General features: G+C 40.0%; 2 protein-coding genes across 4 annotated transcripts; both read right to left on the bottom strand.

Annotated features, from left to right (window-relative positions):
- Positions 1-111: 111 nt before the first annotated feature.
- ric3b (RIC3 acetylcholine receptor chaperone b) lies at positions 112-8,147 on the bottom strand. 3 transcript variants are annotated; one of them, XM_030053895.1, is made up of 7 exons: positions 8,124-8,147; positions 7,383-7,479; positions 6,484-6,704; positions 5,449-5,527; positions 4,131-4,224; positions 2,505-2,635; positions 112-2,170 (listed from the first exon to the last, which is right to left on the bottom strand). In XM_030053895.1, exons 2-7 carry the CDS (start codon positions 7,423-7,425, stop codon positions 1,689-1,691), a joined length of 1,050 nt encoding a protein of 349 aa, XP_029909755.1. In that variant the 5' UTR covers positions 7,426-7,479; positions 8,124-8,147; the 3' UTR covers positions 112-1,688. The 3 variants fall into 3 exon arrangements, with proteins under 3 accessions (XP_029909755.1, XP_029909756.1, XP_029909754.1); XM_030053896.1 differs by lacking the exon at positions 8,124-8,147 and adding an exon at positions 7,565-7,583; XM_030053894.1 differs by lacking the exon at positions 8,124-8,147 and having other exon boundaries at positions 7,383-7,657.
- A 1,589-nt stretch (positions 8,148-9,736) lies between these two features.
- On the bottom strand, positions 9,737-19,197 carry LOC115361295 (rhombotin-1-like). Its single transcript, XM_030054705.1, has 5 exons — positions 18,703-19,197; positions 17,602-17,815; positions 14,889-15,014; positions 14,412-14,520; positions 9,737-10,503 (listed from the first exon to the last, which is right to left on the bottom strand). Exons 1-4 carry the CDS (start codon positions 18,722-18,724, stop codon positions 14,415-14,417), a joined length of 468 nt encoding a protein of 155 aa, XP_029910565.1. The 5' UTR covers positions 18,725-19,197; the 3' UTR covers positions 9,737-10,503; positions 14,412-14,414.
- Positions 19,198-20,075: the final 878 nt, after the last annotated feature.

Genomic DNA, 20,075 nt, shown 5'->3' with positions numbered 1-20,075 from the left:
GTATGTAAACTAATATCCTCATGATGCATTTAAACATGTAGCTGACATGAATGGTTTATAATGAATGCAACAGCAAAACATCACTTTTAAAGATATGAGAATAAATAAAGATAAGAGTTATAAGAGGTTTATTCACAGTATTTCAAACACTGATATGCAGACCCAGGTGCTTTTAAAAACAGTGAATAAATGAAGTACAAAAGTTTAATATATTTAAGTAGAGTGTGACAGCTAATATGTAAAACAAAGAGACTGTTGGTTCACAACACCCATCTAAAACATATTCTTCTTAATTAACGAGCTTTATCGGTAAGAATGAAGTGACACTAATGCAATCCAGGTACTGTTACTTTGAAGTTCAGGGGCCACGTTTGTAGATATGTATTTAAAACATGACAGCGTGAAAATAAACACCACAGGAAGTTAAGCTGAATGGTTGCTCATTTGTTTTGCTAGTTTACCAGTTGAGTACACTAACAAAAGTAATAAGGCACACTGATTGCAGTTAATGACATTGTCATTAAGTGGTGACCAAATAAGTTTGAACAGATATTTCAAATTTCAACTTTGTCTATTGCAGCAGCAGCACAACTCCTACACATATTTCCTTTTCCTTGGAGGAATTTGTAGCCCTGACGATAAGTCAGTTAATCATTTCCAAGTCTAACTGATCAGCTGTTTTAATCATTTATTATTAGTAGTAAAAGATGAAATTATTTATATCATTATAAAGTTAGGCTGATAGTTAAGTGGTGTGTGTGTGTGTGTGTGTGTGTGTGAGAGAGAGAGAGAGAGAGGGGGGTCCGCTCAATCTGAACACCTCACTTTAGTAACTTGAAATGAGCATTTGTAATTATTCGTGGCATTTTATAGACTGAAATGTTTAGCAGTTAGATAAAATAATTAGTTACAGCCCTAGGAATCTGGTATAATACGAGTTCATAGTATTGTTTCATGCTGTCTTCAACTCTCTGAAATGTTTATCCATTATTTAGAGAACACCTCATGCATAAATCATAAACCAGCTCCAATTCAGACGCCTGATGAGAATGATCTCCATTCATGTGACTGACAAACAATTTAAACCGTGCTGAGAAAGTGGCCTCAACAACTAACGTGCTGAACAGATACTAACTGCCCTGATACAGAACAAAATATTGTGGGTTTATTTACACAGATGAGTCCTCTGAAACCAGCACCATCATGTACTGGTAGCATACAATTCAGCAGAGGTAGAGGGTTTTTCATATCTGGAGCTGACTATTTATATTTCAAATTTAATGAAATGTGATTTTCTGCATATGCAGATTATATGCAGATATTTTCAAATTTGATCTAAGCATTTTCTATAAGCAAGGTCCCTGGTTTTTCATAAATAAATAAATAAATAAATAAACATAGTATAAAATAAAATAAAAACATCATAGCGTTAAGAGAATATTAAGACCATATACCATATTTGTTCCACTGCCGATGGATCAAGTTGATCTTCATAATAAAAACTGCCCAGTACAGAAGTATTTTCTAAGCTTTGTAGCAAAGATAAACAAGGCTGGCTATCTTGGTTGCTGGGATCCTCTGTTCTAATTTTCATGCTATCGTCCGTGTATTTTCATAAGAACAGACTTGAAAATCCTGCCCTCAAAAACTAGGCACAGGCTCCAGTTTATGGGCAATCATGTTAGGAGTCACTGAGTGTCTCTCTTTGCTTTCCTCCTCTTGTTTCTCCGTCTGACCTGGCTGCAGACGGTTTTCATTTCCTCCGGCTCGACCAGATCCTGTATCTTCTCCTGCTCCATCATGGAGGTCATCTTCAATGTGAGCTCCAGCTCCTTCAGAACTCCGGCCAGGTCTTCTTCTGGGACGCCCAGATCGATTCCTCCCCCTCCCTCCTCTGGCTCATACAAATCCTTATCATTCTTGTCCAAATTGCCCCCTGGCCCTGTGTCTTCTTCCCCTGTTGCTGTGAACACGTCTTCTCTGACTTGGTCCTTGTTCAAATCCTCTGATTCCTCGGCTTCTCCTCTATCATTAGGAATATTTTCTGCCAATTCAGCCCCATCAGCCTCTGTTCTCTCAGTCTCCGTCTCCGCTTGTGGACCGCTCTGCTGGTTATGGTGATATGGACAGTAGGAATGTTCCCAGTATTGAGCAGGCTCCCCATGATGACCTGATTGAAAAGAATAAATACAAATTACCGAGGGTATTTACATCCATGATGCTACATTTGCTTTACCCTAAATTCTGCAGCATTCAAAAAATGCTACCCATTTATTGCAATTCACCACATATCTACTTTGGAGGAACCCCAAGTCAAAAACCTAATATTACAAGAAGAATTTACACACTGTATGCCATTATAATGGATAAAGGATCAATGGATTGGTAAGTTTTGGAGTCCTGCACGAGTTCATTTGGGAAAATAAATGAAACGTGCACCATCTCAGTCAGGGCCTAGTGCAGGTTTAATTAAATCATCTAGTTGTGCCTCAGTGTTAATCTACCTTCCCAGACACCCTGGGCTTTGTTCTCGGGGGCGATGCCATCAACCAGCCGACCCTCCTGCATCACCCGTGTTATCTCCCTCAGCTGCTGCAGGAGACTCTCCTCCTGGTCTGCCGTCACTCCCTTCACCCTGCAGCACCAAGAGACGTTCACAACTCAACACACAAACACATCTTCCATTTAAAAACTGGGCTGTGTTTGTATGTCCTGTGTTTTCGTGTGTGTGTGTGTGTGTGTGTGTGCACCTGCGTGTCTGTCCGCAGCTAATCTTGCAAACCACTTGGCCTATCAGACTAACATTCTGTGAACAGCTGAACAACCTGTCATGGTTGCGGTGATTCAAAACCTTTGAAAAATATTTGTTCTCGCTACGTCCGCTCTCTCTCTCTTCATTCACCCTCTAGCTTGCTTGACCACCACTTCTGTCTCTCTGTTCCAGGATCGCTATATGAGACTCCCTCATTAGACACACATAAACTATTTTTTTTTTTAAAGATTTTTTTGGCATTTCTGCTTAATTTGATAGTCACAGCATAGAGAGACAAGACAGGTAGAGGAGAGAGGAGGGATGACATGCAGCAAATGGCCTGAGGTCGGATTCGAACCCAGGACGCTGTAATCAGGACTCAACCTTAACAAGTGGTACACGCTATTATCTGGTGAGCTACTGGAGCGTCCCTAAGAAACATATCTTATATTGTATATTTTCTATACTGTACTGTATTGTACTTGAAACATACAGTATTTTATTTTGCAATTTGAAAAGTGTCTCTAGGGTAGTCCAGAGCTGGGTAGCCTAGGGTCCAGAAAAGGAGCAATATGCCTGGTGGAGATCTGCACTCTACTGAGTGCATTCTTGTAGTTATTAGTCTGTGAGTGTGTGAGAAAGGTAACAATCACAGTTACTAGAGGATAGTTAAGCAATCTGTCCACCACCTTCCCTGTAAGGAGAAAATGGGTTTGCGCAGTATTCCTGCAAATCTCAATATTGTTTAATTGGATTTTCAGGATTGATTGCACAGCATCAATGTGCCTGAGAACAGTAATTGTTTGTTGATTTGGGCACACTTTGAAGGACTGTGGCCTAATCAGTTTAAATTTACAGCTGTGCAAGAGGAACACATAGCAACCAAAAGACCAGTGATATATTTGAGAAAAAATGTCTCAAAAGAACAAATCAACTTTTAAATGTGAAATCTGAAAGATGATTATCTGGCTCTCAAAGGAATAATTACTTGCCCAGATCCTAAACACAGACTGTATAGTAGCCACTAATTAGGACAACAAGGAAATAACAATATTTTAATCTATCAAGATTTTAGAAAGCCATACCCAGCCACACCAATACCAAGAGGATGATACTCGAATGTAGTAAACACTCCAATGTGATCCTTCCATAAAAAAAAAAAGCAAAAACTTTTCAGCTTTGATGAGAAAGCTTTGATACACACTCACATATTTTGTATGTGAGTGTGTTTGCCTCTGGTGTGGAGGCGATTACTGCATACACGTTATTAAATCAAATCAAGAAATAAACTCAATTAAGCAATCAGTCATGTCAGGAAATAGAGGGAGTAAGCTGGTTGAGGAAATGAGTCCTTAATGTACAGCAGGCACACACCCACCTGTCAGGGCTGTGGCTGGCACTGGAAACAATATTCTCCATCACCAACTCTGTTTCCTTCAGCTTCTCCTGCAGCTGAGCCAGCTCAAAGTCCGCTGAGGGAGAGGAGCAGAGAAAAGTGGAGGAGAGAAAGGAGAAGAGTGAAGTTCCCCTCAAATTCCACTACACCTGTCACTCCACCTGCTCCACAAAGCCCACTGTTTTGAGCACATGGGTCAAGCATCTGGACTCTATTCATCAGTGTATGTATAGAGTTATATTGTAGCTCTGGTATTTTTTCAAAATGTGCACAAATGTAAACAAATGACAGTATAGCCACCGACTATATCAAGACACACTTATAGAAGGTTCCAAATACCTGCTTCTTGTTTTCCATTTTGAAAAATGTATTAGTTTTTTTTTTTTAGTTGTAATATCACAACTTATGAGGACTATCATTCATTTTAGGTGTTTTTAAGAGACAAAGTGAAATTCAACTTTTACAGTTAAAATGTTCAGAGGTCCAAGAATTAATGATGGAGCTTCTGGTTGTTGTTTTGGGTTTCTTGTGTCTGAGTCGAACTGTGCCAAAGCTTGATCAAACCATCATTCTGAAATAAATAAAAAAATAAAACATCAGAAAACCAAAGGCTGATCTCAGCACAAAGTAATTAACTAACACCCATGCAACGAGCAAATGTTTTTGCAAACTTCTGATGCAATGTCAACAAGATCTGGCTGGTCATCTGACCATATACCAAGGCTCTTTCAGTAGGGCTGGACATTTGTGAAGGACCTTACAGTACAGTCACAATACAATTTGTACAACAATATGTTGTAAAACCTTATAGAATTAACTTAAAATATAGACACGGAGCTTAAAATACAACCTACTACTTAACACTTAGGTAGACAAAAAAAAAAAAAAAATCAACATATTTGATCAACTGAATTACAAACTCAAGGTGACCCAAAGTAATATTTCTTAAATTTCCCATTCCTATTTATTAAAACATAATTAGCACAATCTGCTCACTTGATACAGAATGTGGATGTCATAACATAAATATGTGGTGTCTAAGGGATACATGTTCACACCGTGGGGTTAAAGAGTCAATACTTTGAAAAATAATCCTGTGAACGTTGTATTGATTTTTATCACACAGCTGTAGACACTTTTTAACCTGAGCCCCCATTAATTTGCTATTCCTGTATACATGCTTTTGAGAGTGACTGCTGTTGGATTATGCCACTGATTAACCTATTCAGAGGATGAGTGCAATACAGCTACAGAAAATGGTAAGCGGATGAGTATGACTCCATTGGTGCCTGATACTCACTGATCTTTCTCTTCATGTTCTCTGATCGAACCGATGCAAACCTGCCCTCTGTGGGCTTGCTGCTCCCCTTGGACGTGATCTGAGAACGAGACATCGCTCACACTCTCAATGCAAATCAGAACAACTATGGAAGCAATGTAAAAGGTATGCACATAAGTGTGCGTATGCATATGTGGATATACATTTGGATGTGCATTATTAAACCACTATGCATGTGTGTGTTGTGCATGCAAACCATGTGTACAGCATTCGTTCATGCAAAGATGTACAGTGTATACAGAAAGTATTCAGACCCCCTTCACTTTTTCACTTTTGTGAAAAAATATTACAATGTGATATTGTGTAATGTGTAGATTAATGAGAGAAAAAATGACGAAACAATTGTAACATCAGGCTGCAACATAACAAAAGTGAAAAAGGTGTAGGGGGTCTGAATACTTTTTGAATGCACTGTGTATGTCAGTGTCTGTGCCTGCTCTATGGTTTCTTTAATGTGTTGGACTGAGCAAGTAACTGTGTCTGTGTGTGTGTGTGTGTGCCAAACATCTGCTTGCCATCAATCGGTGTCTGGCTAATATACGTAATACTTAACACCTTGGTTTTTGAATTTAATCCAACATAATTATTTTATTCTTTTTAAAATATTGTTTGATTTAAGCACCCCCCCCCCCCCCCCCCCCCCCCCCCCCCCCAAAAAAAAAAAAACTAAATCACAAATAACAGCAATAATAATGCGAACAAATGTCTGCAGAGCAATACTCTTGTACTGCATTTTAAAATACTGTTGGACAGCACATTTTGCAGTCGAACCTATATCACTACAGCAGAGCTCTAAGAAATGTGGTTTAAAGGTAATGTAAAGTGTGAAATGCAAAAGTATTCTAACAAGTTACTTTGGATAAGTAACTTTATAACATCACTGGTCATTTTGCAACAAACACATTAACTTGATGAATCAAATTGATCTTTCCTCGGCACGACTGTATACAGAGCTGATCAGTCAGGAGTGTTCATGTGCTCATGCATGTATTTCACCTTGAAGAGGATGTACAGGATGTAGAGTAAGATCCCAAAGCCGTAGATGGGGATGATCTGCCCTGCTAGGTTGGACTTGCCCCCGGTTCCCGCCCCAGTTCCCGCCCCCTTGGCCCTGGCTATGGCCTCTGGGTTGTGGGCCCTGGAGAAGTGGGAGCCCGTTGGCCTCTGGCCGTCTGGCGCCGTGTGGCGGTGGATCATCGGCGGGAAGTGTCCTGGACCTGAGGGATGATGGTGGAACACAGGATAAACCTACTAGTCAGCCAGCTGAAACTCAGCTGTGCAGATGAATGTACAACCTGCTTCACAGTAAACAGTGTAAAACACACTCTGAATTAGAGTGATTGCCATGACCAAGAAACGGCTTATAAATGCACAGGAATTTCTCTTACTAATATTGGTGCACAGATACACTGACAACATACATTAAATCAGGGATAAACAGTAGTGATATTTTTAAGTTACTCCCCTGAAATTAACTCAGTGCAAAAATTCTGAATAAGCACTTTGATTTCTGATGCTGAGCTTGTGTTGACTTGAGCTTGCTGTCAAAAACAGTAATCAACCTTAAAAACAAGTAAATAAAATTAAATTACAAATTAAATTACAAATTACAAAATAATTATAAATGAATAAAATAACTTAACATAGCTGACACATTAATGTGATGCAAAAAAATGAAGTCAGAGGTTGGCACGTGCCATTGGATACCATCAGCGCGCCCTCGCCAGGGAGGAAAGTGTCAGTTCAGGATATGCGCAGCTGCAGCAGCCGTTGAAACTCGTAACATATCAACATAAACATAAATGTAAAACCACACAGCTCCAAGCCCGTGTATGAAAACCACCAAGTGACCACGCAGTGAGGACATGCAGCGTACAGAGAGACATGAAACCCACCCTCCGGCCTCTCAGCATCCTTCTTCCCCCGGGATAACAGCATTTTGGGAAGCAGCAGGGCGACGCACAGCACCAAGCAGGTAGCGAGGGTCACTTTCTGAAATGTTGACATGGACATTTTCACATGCACGCAGTCGCCTTCCTTTGACAGGAGGAAAAAAACGAAAATATAGCTAAATTACACGTTGAAAGGATAGCTTGGAAAAGATGCAAAGTGGACGTCGCGTCTCTTCCGCTTCTGCATTTCATTTCCTTGTTGATTAGGGGACCGGAAGTGCGCCGTAGCTGTATCTGTAATTGCCGTGTCTGACCACTGGAGGGTGCCAAAAGTCTATCTTAGGTTTTATGTGTATGGTTAAGGTTCCTGCAGTGGAGGCAAGGCCCTACAAGGGGACGATAATGCATTTGTCCTTATTAATTTAATTTTACCTCTTGCCTCATCCACAAATGAAAATTTAAAAATAAAACACTCAGTTATTTGTATTTGAAGATTTCTTCTTCACAAAATTAAAAATATATATATATCAAAACAATGAATGTATTCAGTATTTTTAAAGTGTTTTTAAAGTGTTTTTATTGTCATACTCTCGCTTATTTATTTATTACTCTCTTTTTTGTTAGATTTGTTTTGTTGTGTTTTTATCTTTGGCACTACTTTTTGTGTTGTTTGCTTCTTCTGTCTGGAAGTGATGCTGTTGTCTTCTTTGTACATCCATGATTTGAAATAAAGCTTTAGCCTACCTTTAAAAAAAATGGAGGGGAGATGAATGGACCTTTTCCACAGCAGTGTTTTTGACATGAAATAGCAGGTTATCACGGGTGTTACTAATAACATTAATCAAGGTTCAGTTCCATTTAGGTCTAACAGAGGCCGTGCCCTGCTGTTGTTCATGCTGGAGAGACACTGCTGTGCCTTCCATGGAACAGAACCTTCATTAATGTCATCAGTAACACCTGTGTTGACCTGCTGTTTCATGTCAAAATGGCTGTGGGGAAAAAGGTTGATAGGGTTTGGTTTGGTTAGATTCTCCTGGAGTTGGGAGACAGAAAATAAAGAACAAAAAACTTGTAGGTTTGACTCCAGAGTATAGGATGACAAATGTTTCTTAAGCCAATTACTTCCACTGTGTTCCTCAGTAGATGACAACACACACACACACACACACACACACACACACACACACATACAACCAAAGCACAAATGGTCATATACTGTACGATATACATGGCTTATGAGCCAAACTGTCTCCATACCAGCCTGATCTCAATTTGTCCAAAGTGAATGCTCTCCCTTCTATTTCTTTTTTGATAACAGCTGTGGTGGAGCCAGTTTTTGATTTGCAGCGAGAGGCAGTTCAATAAGCTAATTACAGAGGAGCAAAATGAGCTTTGATCTGTAGAGCTTCTCATATTAATTTAGTTAATTTCGCTCTCTAGATGAGGAATGCTTGAGAGAATGCATGACTTGAATGAATCGTTTCCACAGCACACACGTCTACACGCCTACAGACATGTGTACAATGTGTACTGATCTGTGGCCCGGTTTGTGTCTACATGACACACATTTGCATATCCTTTACATATGCTGAAACTCCACTCTTCATATTTTCACATCCTTCTATAATATTTTACATTCATGTCTTGATTGGTTTCCTTCCTTGCATTGCAATTATTGTAATCATGCCTTGAAGTATTGAAGCTCTCTTAATACTCCCATGCTGCTCCTACCATATTTCTAGCATATACTCTTATTTACACTAGTTCTGTAGCTTCTTACTGTACACTGGTGTCTGAATTGGTATTAAAAATGTCATCTAATCTTGTTATAAGGTTGAATTCTTTTAATAGATTTCACTGTCCCACTTTCCACTTACTATATTCAATGAAAACAGACTGTACATCTACAGCGAAGAAATCCTCTCACATGAAATTCCTTCTAATGAACAGGTATGAGGAGTCCTGTCTACAGTAGTGCAAAATATCTAAATTAGACAATGAGGAATAAATACAAGTGGCCTGTGATCTGATGGTGCCAAAGTCTCATGTACAATTAACGTGTTCACTTCATATAACTCCCTTGCTCTTTTATATTTGCAGTGCTCGTCTTCACACTGCACAAAACTAAGAGGAGCAAGTGAATAACTGAGCCTGTTCTCAAGTGATAATGCTGCTTTGTTATGCAGTTTGTAAAGTTTGACTAAGTTAAGTTTGACCCAGTAGGTTGGAAATTACAAGCAAATACTTTTTTTTATACTTTCCCTCCTCATATATCAGTGCTCATGCAAGTGATGACAGTCAACTCGGAAAGACAAATAATGAGAACACTACATGAAATCAATATCCAGTTTATTCAGTCAAGAAAAAAAACATCGGAGGATGGGGGGAAAAAAGCCACAACAGTGTTTCAGTTCCACATTGCTCAGTCATGTCTTTGAGTCGAGATGTGAAGAGATGAAGAAGGAACAGATCCTTCTCAGCTGCAGAGCTGCATTTGCAAAGGTTTCAGTTCATTTTAGGCTACACACAGATCCCAGATGGGTGGGGTTTGCCACATAAAATGATATAGTGACTGCCAGCACATTTTGACCATCACAGAAAAATCTACTTTGTGTACTTCTCTCTGATGGATGAACTTAATGGATGCTATGCTTGGCCTGATGGGCTAAACTCCACCCGTCTGGTATTTCAAGCATGGTCAAACACGCTCTAAAATTCTTTGCAAACTCTAGTTGCTCCTGGTCTGGTTAGTTGTAGTTTGCTTAACCTCTGAATGTGGAGAAAAAAATAGCAGAGCTTTCACAATTGCTCCTGACCAAGCGCTCTGCCCCTTTGGAAAATGTCCTTGTGATAATTTCATTGTTCCATCTTCAATTTGAGATTGATCTCTGGCCCGTTTGATCAGAAATGTCAGTTTTCTGGGTAATAGCCTCACACCGCCACGCTTGAAAGTCCTCCCTTAGGCTACACATGGTTCAGTCTGCAACATGGAAACAGTCAGCTGATGAGGACTGAGCTGCAGTGGGCAGATCCTCTCACCACAACAGAACATTACCCCTTCTCGAGGCTGCATCTCACCCAAGCCTCTTTCATTGTCCAACCGGCACAACATCCTGCTCTAGATCTGCAGAGAGAAATGAAGACATGCAACCACTCTTAGAAACAGAGGTGGACTGTGAGGGCTTGCAGGCACAGTATAGGCATATAAGCATTATGTATACCCTATTGTAACTATTCAGTTCTACAATATGTATTTGAATAAATTTCATCTATTATAAATCAACTGTTGTGTAGGTCTGACTACAAATGAAGAGCTTCTGTCAAAATTGATTTTGGGGGATAGGGGACATACTAAATCAAATTTCTTGTTTAATATTCCAGAAACTAATTCTATTCTATACTAAAAACAAGACAATTGTATATGCAAAAGTCTTAAATGACTGATCATTTTAATAACAGCCCTTCTTTTGGATCAGAAACTACTTTGTATGAGTGTTTTGTTTGTTTTTTTTTCGAAGGGTGGATATCTGTTTTTCAAACTCTTTAATAGCCCGAGAAAGCACTGAACCCCTAGTTCTGTGTTTTGTCCATTGTGCATATTATGGCAGACTCTGCTGGTCTGTTTATAATGCACAAACACACACTTGTATAATGTACCTTGTGAGCAACACATCATGCAAAATGTGACCCAGGAATTCAGAGAAAAACATTCCACTGTGCAGCACAAGCCGATTAATCTTACACATAGTCTGTCAATTAAGTGATATTACAAGTTCACGAACTGGCTGCCCTAAGGACTTTCTTACTTTCATTATGGAAACGGTTAGGAACGGGATACTGCTCACACTATACAGACTACATGCAACATGTAACTCTATGGCACATTTAGTGTGGTTAGAATGACAGTATCCCATTCAAAACACAGCTGTACTCTGAATATAATGGCTCTAACCTATTTACAAATGTGAAAAATGTGCATCCAAGTAATTCCATCCTATGTCCTGTATTTTAAGAAATCTGTTTTCAGTTATCAATATTGAGAGACTGAATGGCAGCATTGTTATGTTAGAAGTTGTCTCCTCTGTGCAAGATGTGTGTGTGTGTGTGTGTGTGTGTGTGTGTGTGTGTGTGTGTGTGTGTGTGTGGAGAGAATGCTGCAGCAAAGCAAAATATAACTTACCCAGTTATTTTTCACAGTTCAGTATCACTGATGTCTCAGAGCTAAACTAAAAGCTAAAAATTTGACTTTATTATTATTATTATCATTATTATTATTTTCATTTAAATGTAACTTTTTATACAGGTTTGTCCCAATAAGATCACAAATCTCTTTTACAAGGTATATGTAACACAGAATTTAGAAAAGTTTTGTAAATACTACTACTACTATGTGGATCTTGAGAGAGCAAAGCTATTGATTTACAGAATTTGGAAACCTTCGGTGTAGTCTCTATCAAAATTACAGATTGAGACTCAAATTTCCCATCTTCCCTCCGCCCTCAAAGAAACATATGTTCCATACATCTGACAGCATATATTTTAGAGATCCTTCATTTCAGACCTCAGTTAACAATAAAATTGACCAAAACCCTCTGTTTCAGTAACGCCTGTGAACTGGTCAAGATTTGCACACTAAAAAGGGAAAACACTCAAAGTCAGAAGTTGTTTCAAGATGAACTTTGAAAGACCCAAAACTACCCAAAGTAAAACTGTCCACTCCCAATCCATCAAGTGTCCAGTTTGGGTCTATGTTATAAACTGTAGTTGTACAGTTAGTATCATAATGATAGGTTGGGATTCTGGCAGCTTGAGGGAATGTTTTTTGAACTGGGACCGGCCCTTAAACCTTCATAATTGTGGATTCTGTGGTGTTTGCTGCACTTGCTCTCAACTCTCTTCAAACCACCCATCTACCCATATATGCTGCTTTGACTCCAGCTCACCACTGCTCACACGTCTATGAAGAGGATCAGTCATAGAAGCTCTCACAGGATTTATTTGTCTGCTGTGTAGCACTTTAAAGCTGCAATAATCAAAACCATTGATGTGGAAGATGATCATTTTCAACAAACACAAATGTAGAATAAGGACAGCTGACTTTCTGGCTGGACTGATTCACTACAAAATTACATGTACAGCCATCGTATTTGTCATCTGAGTCTAAACTGCTCGTTTTCTTCCATTTTGATTATTGTAACTCAACGCTAAATCACATAAGGCAGAAAATGTGTGCTGTACTAAGAGTTGAAACTTTGAGGCATGCTGCATCTTGGGCCACGTCCAATCAGTCATGTGGCATTGGGGTTTCTTATCATCTGTCAATGGCAAAGTACCTGCAGTTGCATCACTAATAGGGTGTGGCAAGACGTGCAGCATGCATCAGTTTCATCCCGTAGAGCACACTGCAGTGGAAGTTCTCTGCTTGTGTTGACTCACTCTTTACAAAGTCCCTTTATTCATGTTTGAAACTGCACTAGACAACAAGAGGTAACTATTTGAAAAAGTTGAAGTTCAACACCCAAAAATCCTGTAATGAAACATCAGTAAGCACTCATATTTACCAATCCTGCCGATGCTTTCTACCAAAGGATAATAAAGGGACCAGAGAGGTAATGTTGAGGAGCTTTCTCTGGACAGAACAAACTGTCCTCCAGCAAAAAACCTCAGCATTTGTACAGCAGCATGTTACGACCTATAGATATGTTGAAAAGTTAAACAACCTCTAGCGGTCCTGTTGGCTGGTGGGGTGGCGGATGGGTCGATCAAAGGGACTTTCCTTGGGGCTGTATTAGAGTTCCTGTGGTTCATATTAGATGGTTGGAAGAAACAACCTAAGTGGTCGTATGGGTTGGAAGATTTATTGGGACAGGCTTGCTCAATCTGTTTTGCTTACAGTTTGTTCTGATTTTTCCCTTCCTGTGGACAAATACCTGTCCATACCCAACATTAGCATTATATTTAGGCAAATAGGGTAAATCTATGGCATCTCTGTCCCTGTTCTCTGTAGTAGCTCCAGTTTGTGATTGGGCTAATAGGAGTGGTTATGGCCTTAAAATCTTACCTAGTGCAGTTTTTAATCATTTTTAAATACATCCTTAGACATCAGTTTACATTGTTAGCACATGGTTTGAATAGACAATTAAATGCATGTGGCAATCACACAAACAGTCAGTTTGCAGCTGAAGATGAATGGGGTGAAGGGATGGGGAGGTTGTCCGGTTCCATAAATTATTATTCAAAATTATTCATTAGGGACTAGGGGTGTAACGGTTTACTATTTTTATGGTTTGGTTTGTGTCATGGGTTGGCTTGTAAAAATTCAACTTAAAAATTTAAGCTCTTCCTTTTTGAATATAAACATAAACCAACAGTTCAACACAAACAGAAGATTATATTAGCATTAAGTTGAATGGGGCATGTGGACAAGTCAGTTAATAGGCCTGATGTAATTATCAAAAGCACTGCAGAACATTCAACATCATGAATGTGTTCACCCAAATTAATTTTGCCTTGTACTCAAAAACCAACTTACGTGCAAGAGTTGTAGTGGGAAAAAGAGAACCTTGATTTTCAGTTGCAAAATAATTTCATTACACCCCTTTTAGGGATTCAATGTAGTTCCCCCCATGCATAAGATGTGTCAACTTCTCAGTTCACTGAGAAGGTTAGAAGGGGAAGCCCTACCATTTGATGTTCAGCATTTTTTGGTTTCAATGACACATAATATGCTGATGACCAACTGTCATACATTTATCAGTTTTCATCATTTTAACAATTAGACAAGTGTCTCCCTTATACACTGACACAAAAATACCCAGTGATGTAAACTTATAATATAGGTTGGCGTGGTTTCACCCTACTAATGCCAGCAGTCCCTGGTTTGACGTCTCCTACATTTTTGTGGTGAAATTTGGGACAAGCTAGTGAGCTCACTTGATCCCTTCCAGATATCAAAGTTTAATTCAAATCACCCACACAACTGTCATGGAGTGTACTTCATTGTCAGATCCTCTCACCAAAGCAGAATATTACCTCTTACTGAGGCTGCCTCTCAGTGCTGCCGTTAAGATGGGCTCCTTCGTAGTCCAACTGGCACAGTATCATGTTGTTCTTGAGGAAAAACTTGTCTCCCACGCAGAATCTGCAGAGGGAAATGAAAACATGAAACAGGTCTCGGTTTCTCTCAAGCTGATGTGAACTGTGAGCAAATTTTAAGTATTCATACAAGCCTCTGATAATCTGAGTGTTACATTGTTTGAGTTATCAATGTAAATTTTGTATGACTGTTGTCTGATTAGCTCTCCAGGCGATACAGCAAGTCTTTAACCCCTGGAGGCTTTGCATGCTCTGTATTGTAGCAACTTTCACCAAATTCTGATTACAAAATGTCTGCAATGTTTTTATAATGAGCAGTGAGCTCACTAGTCTACCTTCCAGTGCTTGCTTGTATACCTCCCAGATAAGTCAACTGAATTTGATCTCCTAGGCTAATTGCTCCCCTAATCTTACCTCTGGCGGCAGAGTTGACAGGCAAAGCAGTCTAAATGGTAGACGTTGTCCCTGGCTCTCATCACCATCTCAAAGGCTGGGATCAGTTTACTGCAGGCTGCACAGTTCCCCGTCACCCCAAAGAGCCTGCAGAGACGAAGGGGGGCGACAAGGAGACCTGTAATCTGTTAGTGGGTGAGGCACTGTTGTCTTTGGATGCATTTAGACACATTTCAGCCAAGAGCCTAAAAAAAAAACAAAAACTGTGAAATACAGGATATGCGAACAGAAAAACTTGTTCAGTCAGGCCCTACTTTTGGGTCTCACAAATCCCAGTCAGACACAGTGTTTGAAAATAGATACTGGTTTTATAGCAGAAATCTCCAAGTGTTAAATTCCAAGTGATCAATTCCCGTCAATCAGTGTGTCCTGAGGCATTTTTTTTTTCTTTCTGCCTTTTAATTTTCTGTCAATGAAGTCAAAATTTCTGGAAGTGGCAGTCTTTTGTTTTTGTTTAGTCATGGTGGTTATCCGTGCTCATGCTGCAGTTTATCTCAAACAAACTGCTATGCAGCAGTTTGTCACTTTTTTTCCAAGCGAGACCTACCAGACAGTAAATGTAAAAGCATGCATGAAGTGGCAGCAAACTGAATCACTATGCTGTTCATCAATGTGTAACAGAAAGTAGCAGAATTTATGTATATTTATATGAAAACAGAACAGATAATTACTTTATCCTACTTGGTTTACCAAGTTGGTGGTGATTGCTACACTGAACTGAGTGAAGTTCTCATCTGAAAGTTTCTGCATATTTATCTTAAATCACCTACATTTTCTAGTTGTGGAAAAATCATAACCAGATGGCTTTCATATGTAGCTTAAAACGAAGCCTATGTATTATTTGTAAACACTACTTGACTCTCGCCTGGCCTGTTTGCTTCCTCTCCCGATTTACACAAAGACAGAACAGAATGGCTTCCTGGAAGTCTGGTGTAAAATGAAGATGAGTGACCACTGTTTCTTTTCATATCCATTAGAGACCCAACAGAAAAAGAGGTCTACCAGAATGATTAGGAAGAACTTGCACAGATGGAGGGCGAATGCAGCGAGCATGAGCACACTAGAACTTCAGACAAGACGACAAATGAAAACGTCATCGAACAAGTGACCAACAAGAGAACAAAAGCAAGCCCTAATTAGCAGAATGTTCTGATCTAACGAGCCTTAGTCCTTAGTAGGCACCTGGTGGGTTTTTTCCTTCTCCTTAACGAGGGTACGAAGCTCAATGCTAATTCTCTACTAATGGTCCAATTAAAAGAAATCACATGGTTTTAATCCTGCTCTTCAAAGGCTTTTGGTCTGCACCCTCGCAATGATGAGGAAAACAGGAGGCAATCTAGCCAATTTAACTGTCAAAAGGGGTTTTGGTCTCTAAGAGCAGCACAGCTAATGAGAGACTTAGCTCCAACCAAATCCAGCTGGATTGTACATGAGACTAACACATGAGTTCAGCAATGTGGCTGAGATATCAGGAGTTCTCCTGCTGACCTGACACCATCCGTCTTTACTCCAGGGAAGTGCCAAAACAGAATCGAGAGAATGTAACCCTTCAGACAAAGAATCCTTTAAGTCCTAAACTAATGCTAGAAAATTTCTGTCTTTTACTTTCTAGTAAAAATTCAAAAAAGAAACTTGTTCTAAAAAGCAGGACACTCTTAAGTGAAAAACACAAGAAAAAATACTACCATTAGGTTGGCATAAAGTCTTGTGTAGCCCTTTTTCACTTACGACAGAGTGCCAGAATGCAAGGGAATGCTCCAAAATGTTTCTAGCATTAGTTTTGATCCACCTATACATTCAAGGAGCACCAATGTGTTGACAAGACTCAAGAAGAGTTTCTCTGCTCTGGTCTCAGAGCGTAACTCCATTTTAAGTATTGTGGGAAGCATAGCATCTTATAAATAAGTAGAAAAGGCAAGCAATCTTTAAAAAATGCCCCTCATCCACTGTGTATATCTCCAAAAAAAAAAAAAAAACACTAAAATGCGAGACAACTGCTTATTGTTGTGTTAACAAATTGTTTGACTATTGTTTTTATTATTACCTTTCTTGAACCCTTTTCCTCCAAACTGCAACACTCTGGAGGATGTATTTGAGTTTTTCATTGCAGTAATGGAAATTAAACAACATACTTTTTTAATGATGTGCAATACAGGAATCATTAGCCAAAGTTAGAGAAATCAATAGCCAAAGTTAGAGAAAATGATACAATATTCACATTTCACTTATTGGGCCATTTTATGGTAGGAGGCTACACCTCTAAAAGGCTTTCAGGTAGCCTAACACACCTTCTAGCAGCTGTCGTGAAGGATCCCTGTCCTTAACACTTAATTGTGTATTTGTGAATGTAAAATTTTAAACTGATAGTACAATTTAACTGTAACTTAAACTTGGAAACAGATCTACCATATTGGCTTTCATAATTATGTTGCTGAATGGACTTACACCCACACCACAGCAGAATGTCTTTATTCATTCATTCATTTGTTTGTTTGTTTGTTTACATGTTTCTTAGAGATTATAGGCTAGGCATATTACAGCATATTCTCCACTGGACTATGATGGTGACAGCTGTGGGGAGAGTTCATTTCACTCTATTAAAAACAGCCTGCGTGAAATGTGAGAGTAATTTCTCCCTCTCACTGCCCCAAACACCTGTGGAGGTGCACAGTACCTCAGGTAGTCCCTGCGGCACAGGATGAGGTTGGCCCGGGTGTACAGGGTGGAGCCCACTCGGCCCAGCCGGCAGTCGCAGCACGCACACTTGAGACAGTCCTCGTGCCAGTACCTGTCCAGGGCCTGGAGCATGAAGCGGTCCCGGATCCTTCCGTTACAGCCAGCACAGCCCCGTGGCTTCTCTCTGGACTGGAGGGACACTAAAGACACACCTGATGGGACAGTTCAGGACAGGACGGGACAAGACAGGATAGGTTGGGATGGGACAGTTCAGGACAGGACAGGACAGATGGGACGGGACAAGACAGGATAGGTCAGGATAGGCAGACATCAGAGAGCGAGAGAGAGACTGATGGATAAAGATCTTAGCAACAGGCCATAAGATACCTTGTACCTTGGCATTATGTTAATATTCACAACTTCAAAAACAACAATATTCTTGTAAGAAAAGTATAGTGATAAACCTATTTGAGAGAAAAATGCTACACCAAACTTTAAACGCACTATTAAGATGCACTGTAAGTGACTGCAGAAATGTTAAACGTATTTAAAAATTACCACCAAAAAAGATCATATCACTGTAAAATCACTGTAGACAACCATAGAGACAACAGATTACCACAGACACGCTATGAATCCCTACTGGAATATTATAAGGTTATCATAGGATATAAAAATGAAATAATACAAAGTGATAAGCCACTTTAACCACTCATAAAGTCACTCTTACTTCCAAGTTCCTATATTGATTTTTTTGTAACAGGGACAGCAGTGTGTTAGAAAAAAAAAATAATAATACATCATCCTCGCCATTAATCTTCATTTAAGTCTTTGACGGAGTTGGATGAAGACGACTTTTGTTTGCTTGATTTATTTCTCAAAGAACAGCCTGACAAACTGAGCTGAACACAACACTGGACTGGGATCTGTCACTGACTTGTTGACACTTCACTCAGCTGCACGCAATCCAACCCGGCTCTCACAGCCCTTTAAAAAAAAAAAAAAAAAAACCTTTAGGCTATAACTGATGTCACACAAGCAAAATCACACATATACGGTAAGACAGCGTTCTGCTTATGTCTCGGGCTCCGGTACTCACTCTCTTCCTTGTCCAGCACCATTGTTGGGCAAACGACAACAGTCCAACTAGAGGAGAAATCCCCCTTGCGACCCCCTCTCTCCTTCTGTGCAAGGCGCAAAGCACCTTGATGTGGAGCGATAAAACACGCGAGGCTGGAATACTTCACAAATTACAGCATCGACTCGGTCAAACTTCAGCGCCGCTCTTCATAATCCCGACGAGAGCGAAGCGGAACAGCCATGGTCGCCTCCGTGCCACATGCGTAAAAATAGCCTGTGGATGGATGAAAGCCGCCTCCTCGGGTATCACCTTGCCTGGAGGAGAGAGACGGAGGGGGTGGGGGTGGAGGGAGATGTCCTCAAATCAGGAGTGCCTGTGCGTTATCTCAGCTGATGTCAGTGCATAAGCATTTCTGTATCTTAACGGCTTAGGTTCCCTTCAAATGAGCCCCTATCTGCACAGCCTGTAGCCTGAGCCTCCTGTCTCCAGCCCCTACACTGCCACACCGCTCTCTCTCTCTCTCTCTCTCTCTCTCTCTCTCTCTCTCTCTCTCTCTCTCTCTGGCTGCAGAAAACTCCCATAGTCAAATGGTTTTCCAATGCTGCGTGCTAATTATATAAAGTCATTATGCTCAGATCTGATAGTGCCCCCACCCCCTTCCCCTCCCCACTTTGAATCAATTATTCAATAGACAGTCGCACACCAGGACAGCCCGGGCCTGAGGTGTTTTAGAATGAGCTTATTCAACTCCAAGGACACCAATTATCTCCAGGGCGCCCTACAGTCATAGTTGGCTTTTCAACACAACAGATGCATCGCCCCGTTTCTGTATGCGTGCGTGCGTGCGTGTGTACGTGTGTGTGTATGTGTGTGTGTGTGTGTGTGTGTGTGTGTGTGAGAGAGAGAGAGAGAGAGAGAGAGAGTGAGAGAGAGAGAGAGAGAAACGTAATACCTTTTAAGCAATCACCAACCTGAAATCCAGACTCCTCCTTTCTGCCCCGCCACCACATGAATTCAGGCCATCACTTAGTTTGGAAAGCATCTTCTGTTTATTAATAAATTATATACATATATATATATATATACATATATATATATATGTGTGTGTGTGTGTGTGTGTGTGTGTGTGTGTGTGTGTATAAACGAGGAAACGTAACGTTTCTAAATAGCAAAATGCATAGTAGCCTAGTAACCCTGAAATGTTTAGAAAGATACAATAAAGGCATGATAGGAAATATAAGTCCCTCAAGAAATATAGTGGTATTATAAAAGATAAAAGCGCCATTAAGAGAGATAAGGTTATTGTAAACCCCACTGAGTACACAAAAATCCCTGTACAACTATTGAGTATCTTGCCACAAAGTCCCTATAGGAATATTACAGATTATTAC

This window comes from Myripristis murdjan, chromosome 6 (genome assembly GCF_902150065.1).
Source record: "Myripristis murdjan chromosome 6, fMyrMur1.1, whole genome shotgun sequence".
In the NCBI taxonomy this organism is placed as follows: domain Eukaryota; kingdom Metazoa; phylum Chordata; class Actinopteri; order Holocentriformes; family Holocentridae; genus Myripristis; species Myripristis murdjan.
The sequence above is the reverse complement of the archived record's forward strand: the minus strand, read 5'-3'. Positions and strand labels throughout refer to the sequence as shown.

Coding starts and splice junctions, on each gene's coding strand:
- ric3b (XM_030053894.1), bottom strand. CDS start 7,500: ATGTCCATGTCAACATTTCAGAAAGTGACCCTCGCTACCTGCTTGGTG. Junction 5,528..6,483: donor TCCTGTACATCCTCTTCAAG/GTGAAATACATG, acceptor TCTCGTTCTCAG/ATCACGTCCAAGGGGAGCAG. Junction 2,171..2,504: donor AGCCCAGGGTGTCTGGGAAG/GTAGATTAACAC, acceptor CTTTTCAATCAG/GTCATCATGGGGAGCCTGCT.
- LOC115361295 (XM_030054705.1), bottom strand. CDS start 18,724: ATGGTGCTGGACAAGGAAGAGA. Junction 15,015..17,601: donor TGCCGCAGGGACTACCTGAG/GTACTGTGCACC, acceptor TCGTCTCTGCAG/GCTCTTTGGGGTGACGGGGA. Junction 14,521..14,888: donor TGTCAACTCTGCCGCCAGAG/GTAAGATTAGGG, acceptor TTCCCTCTGCAG/ATTCTGCGTGGGAGACAAGT.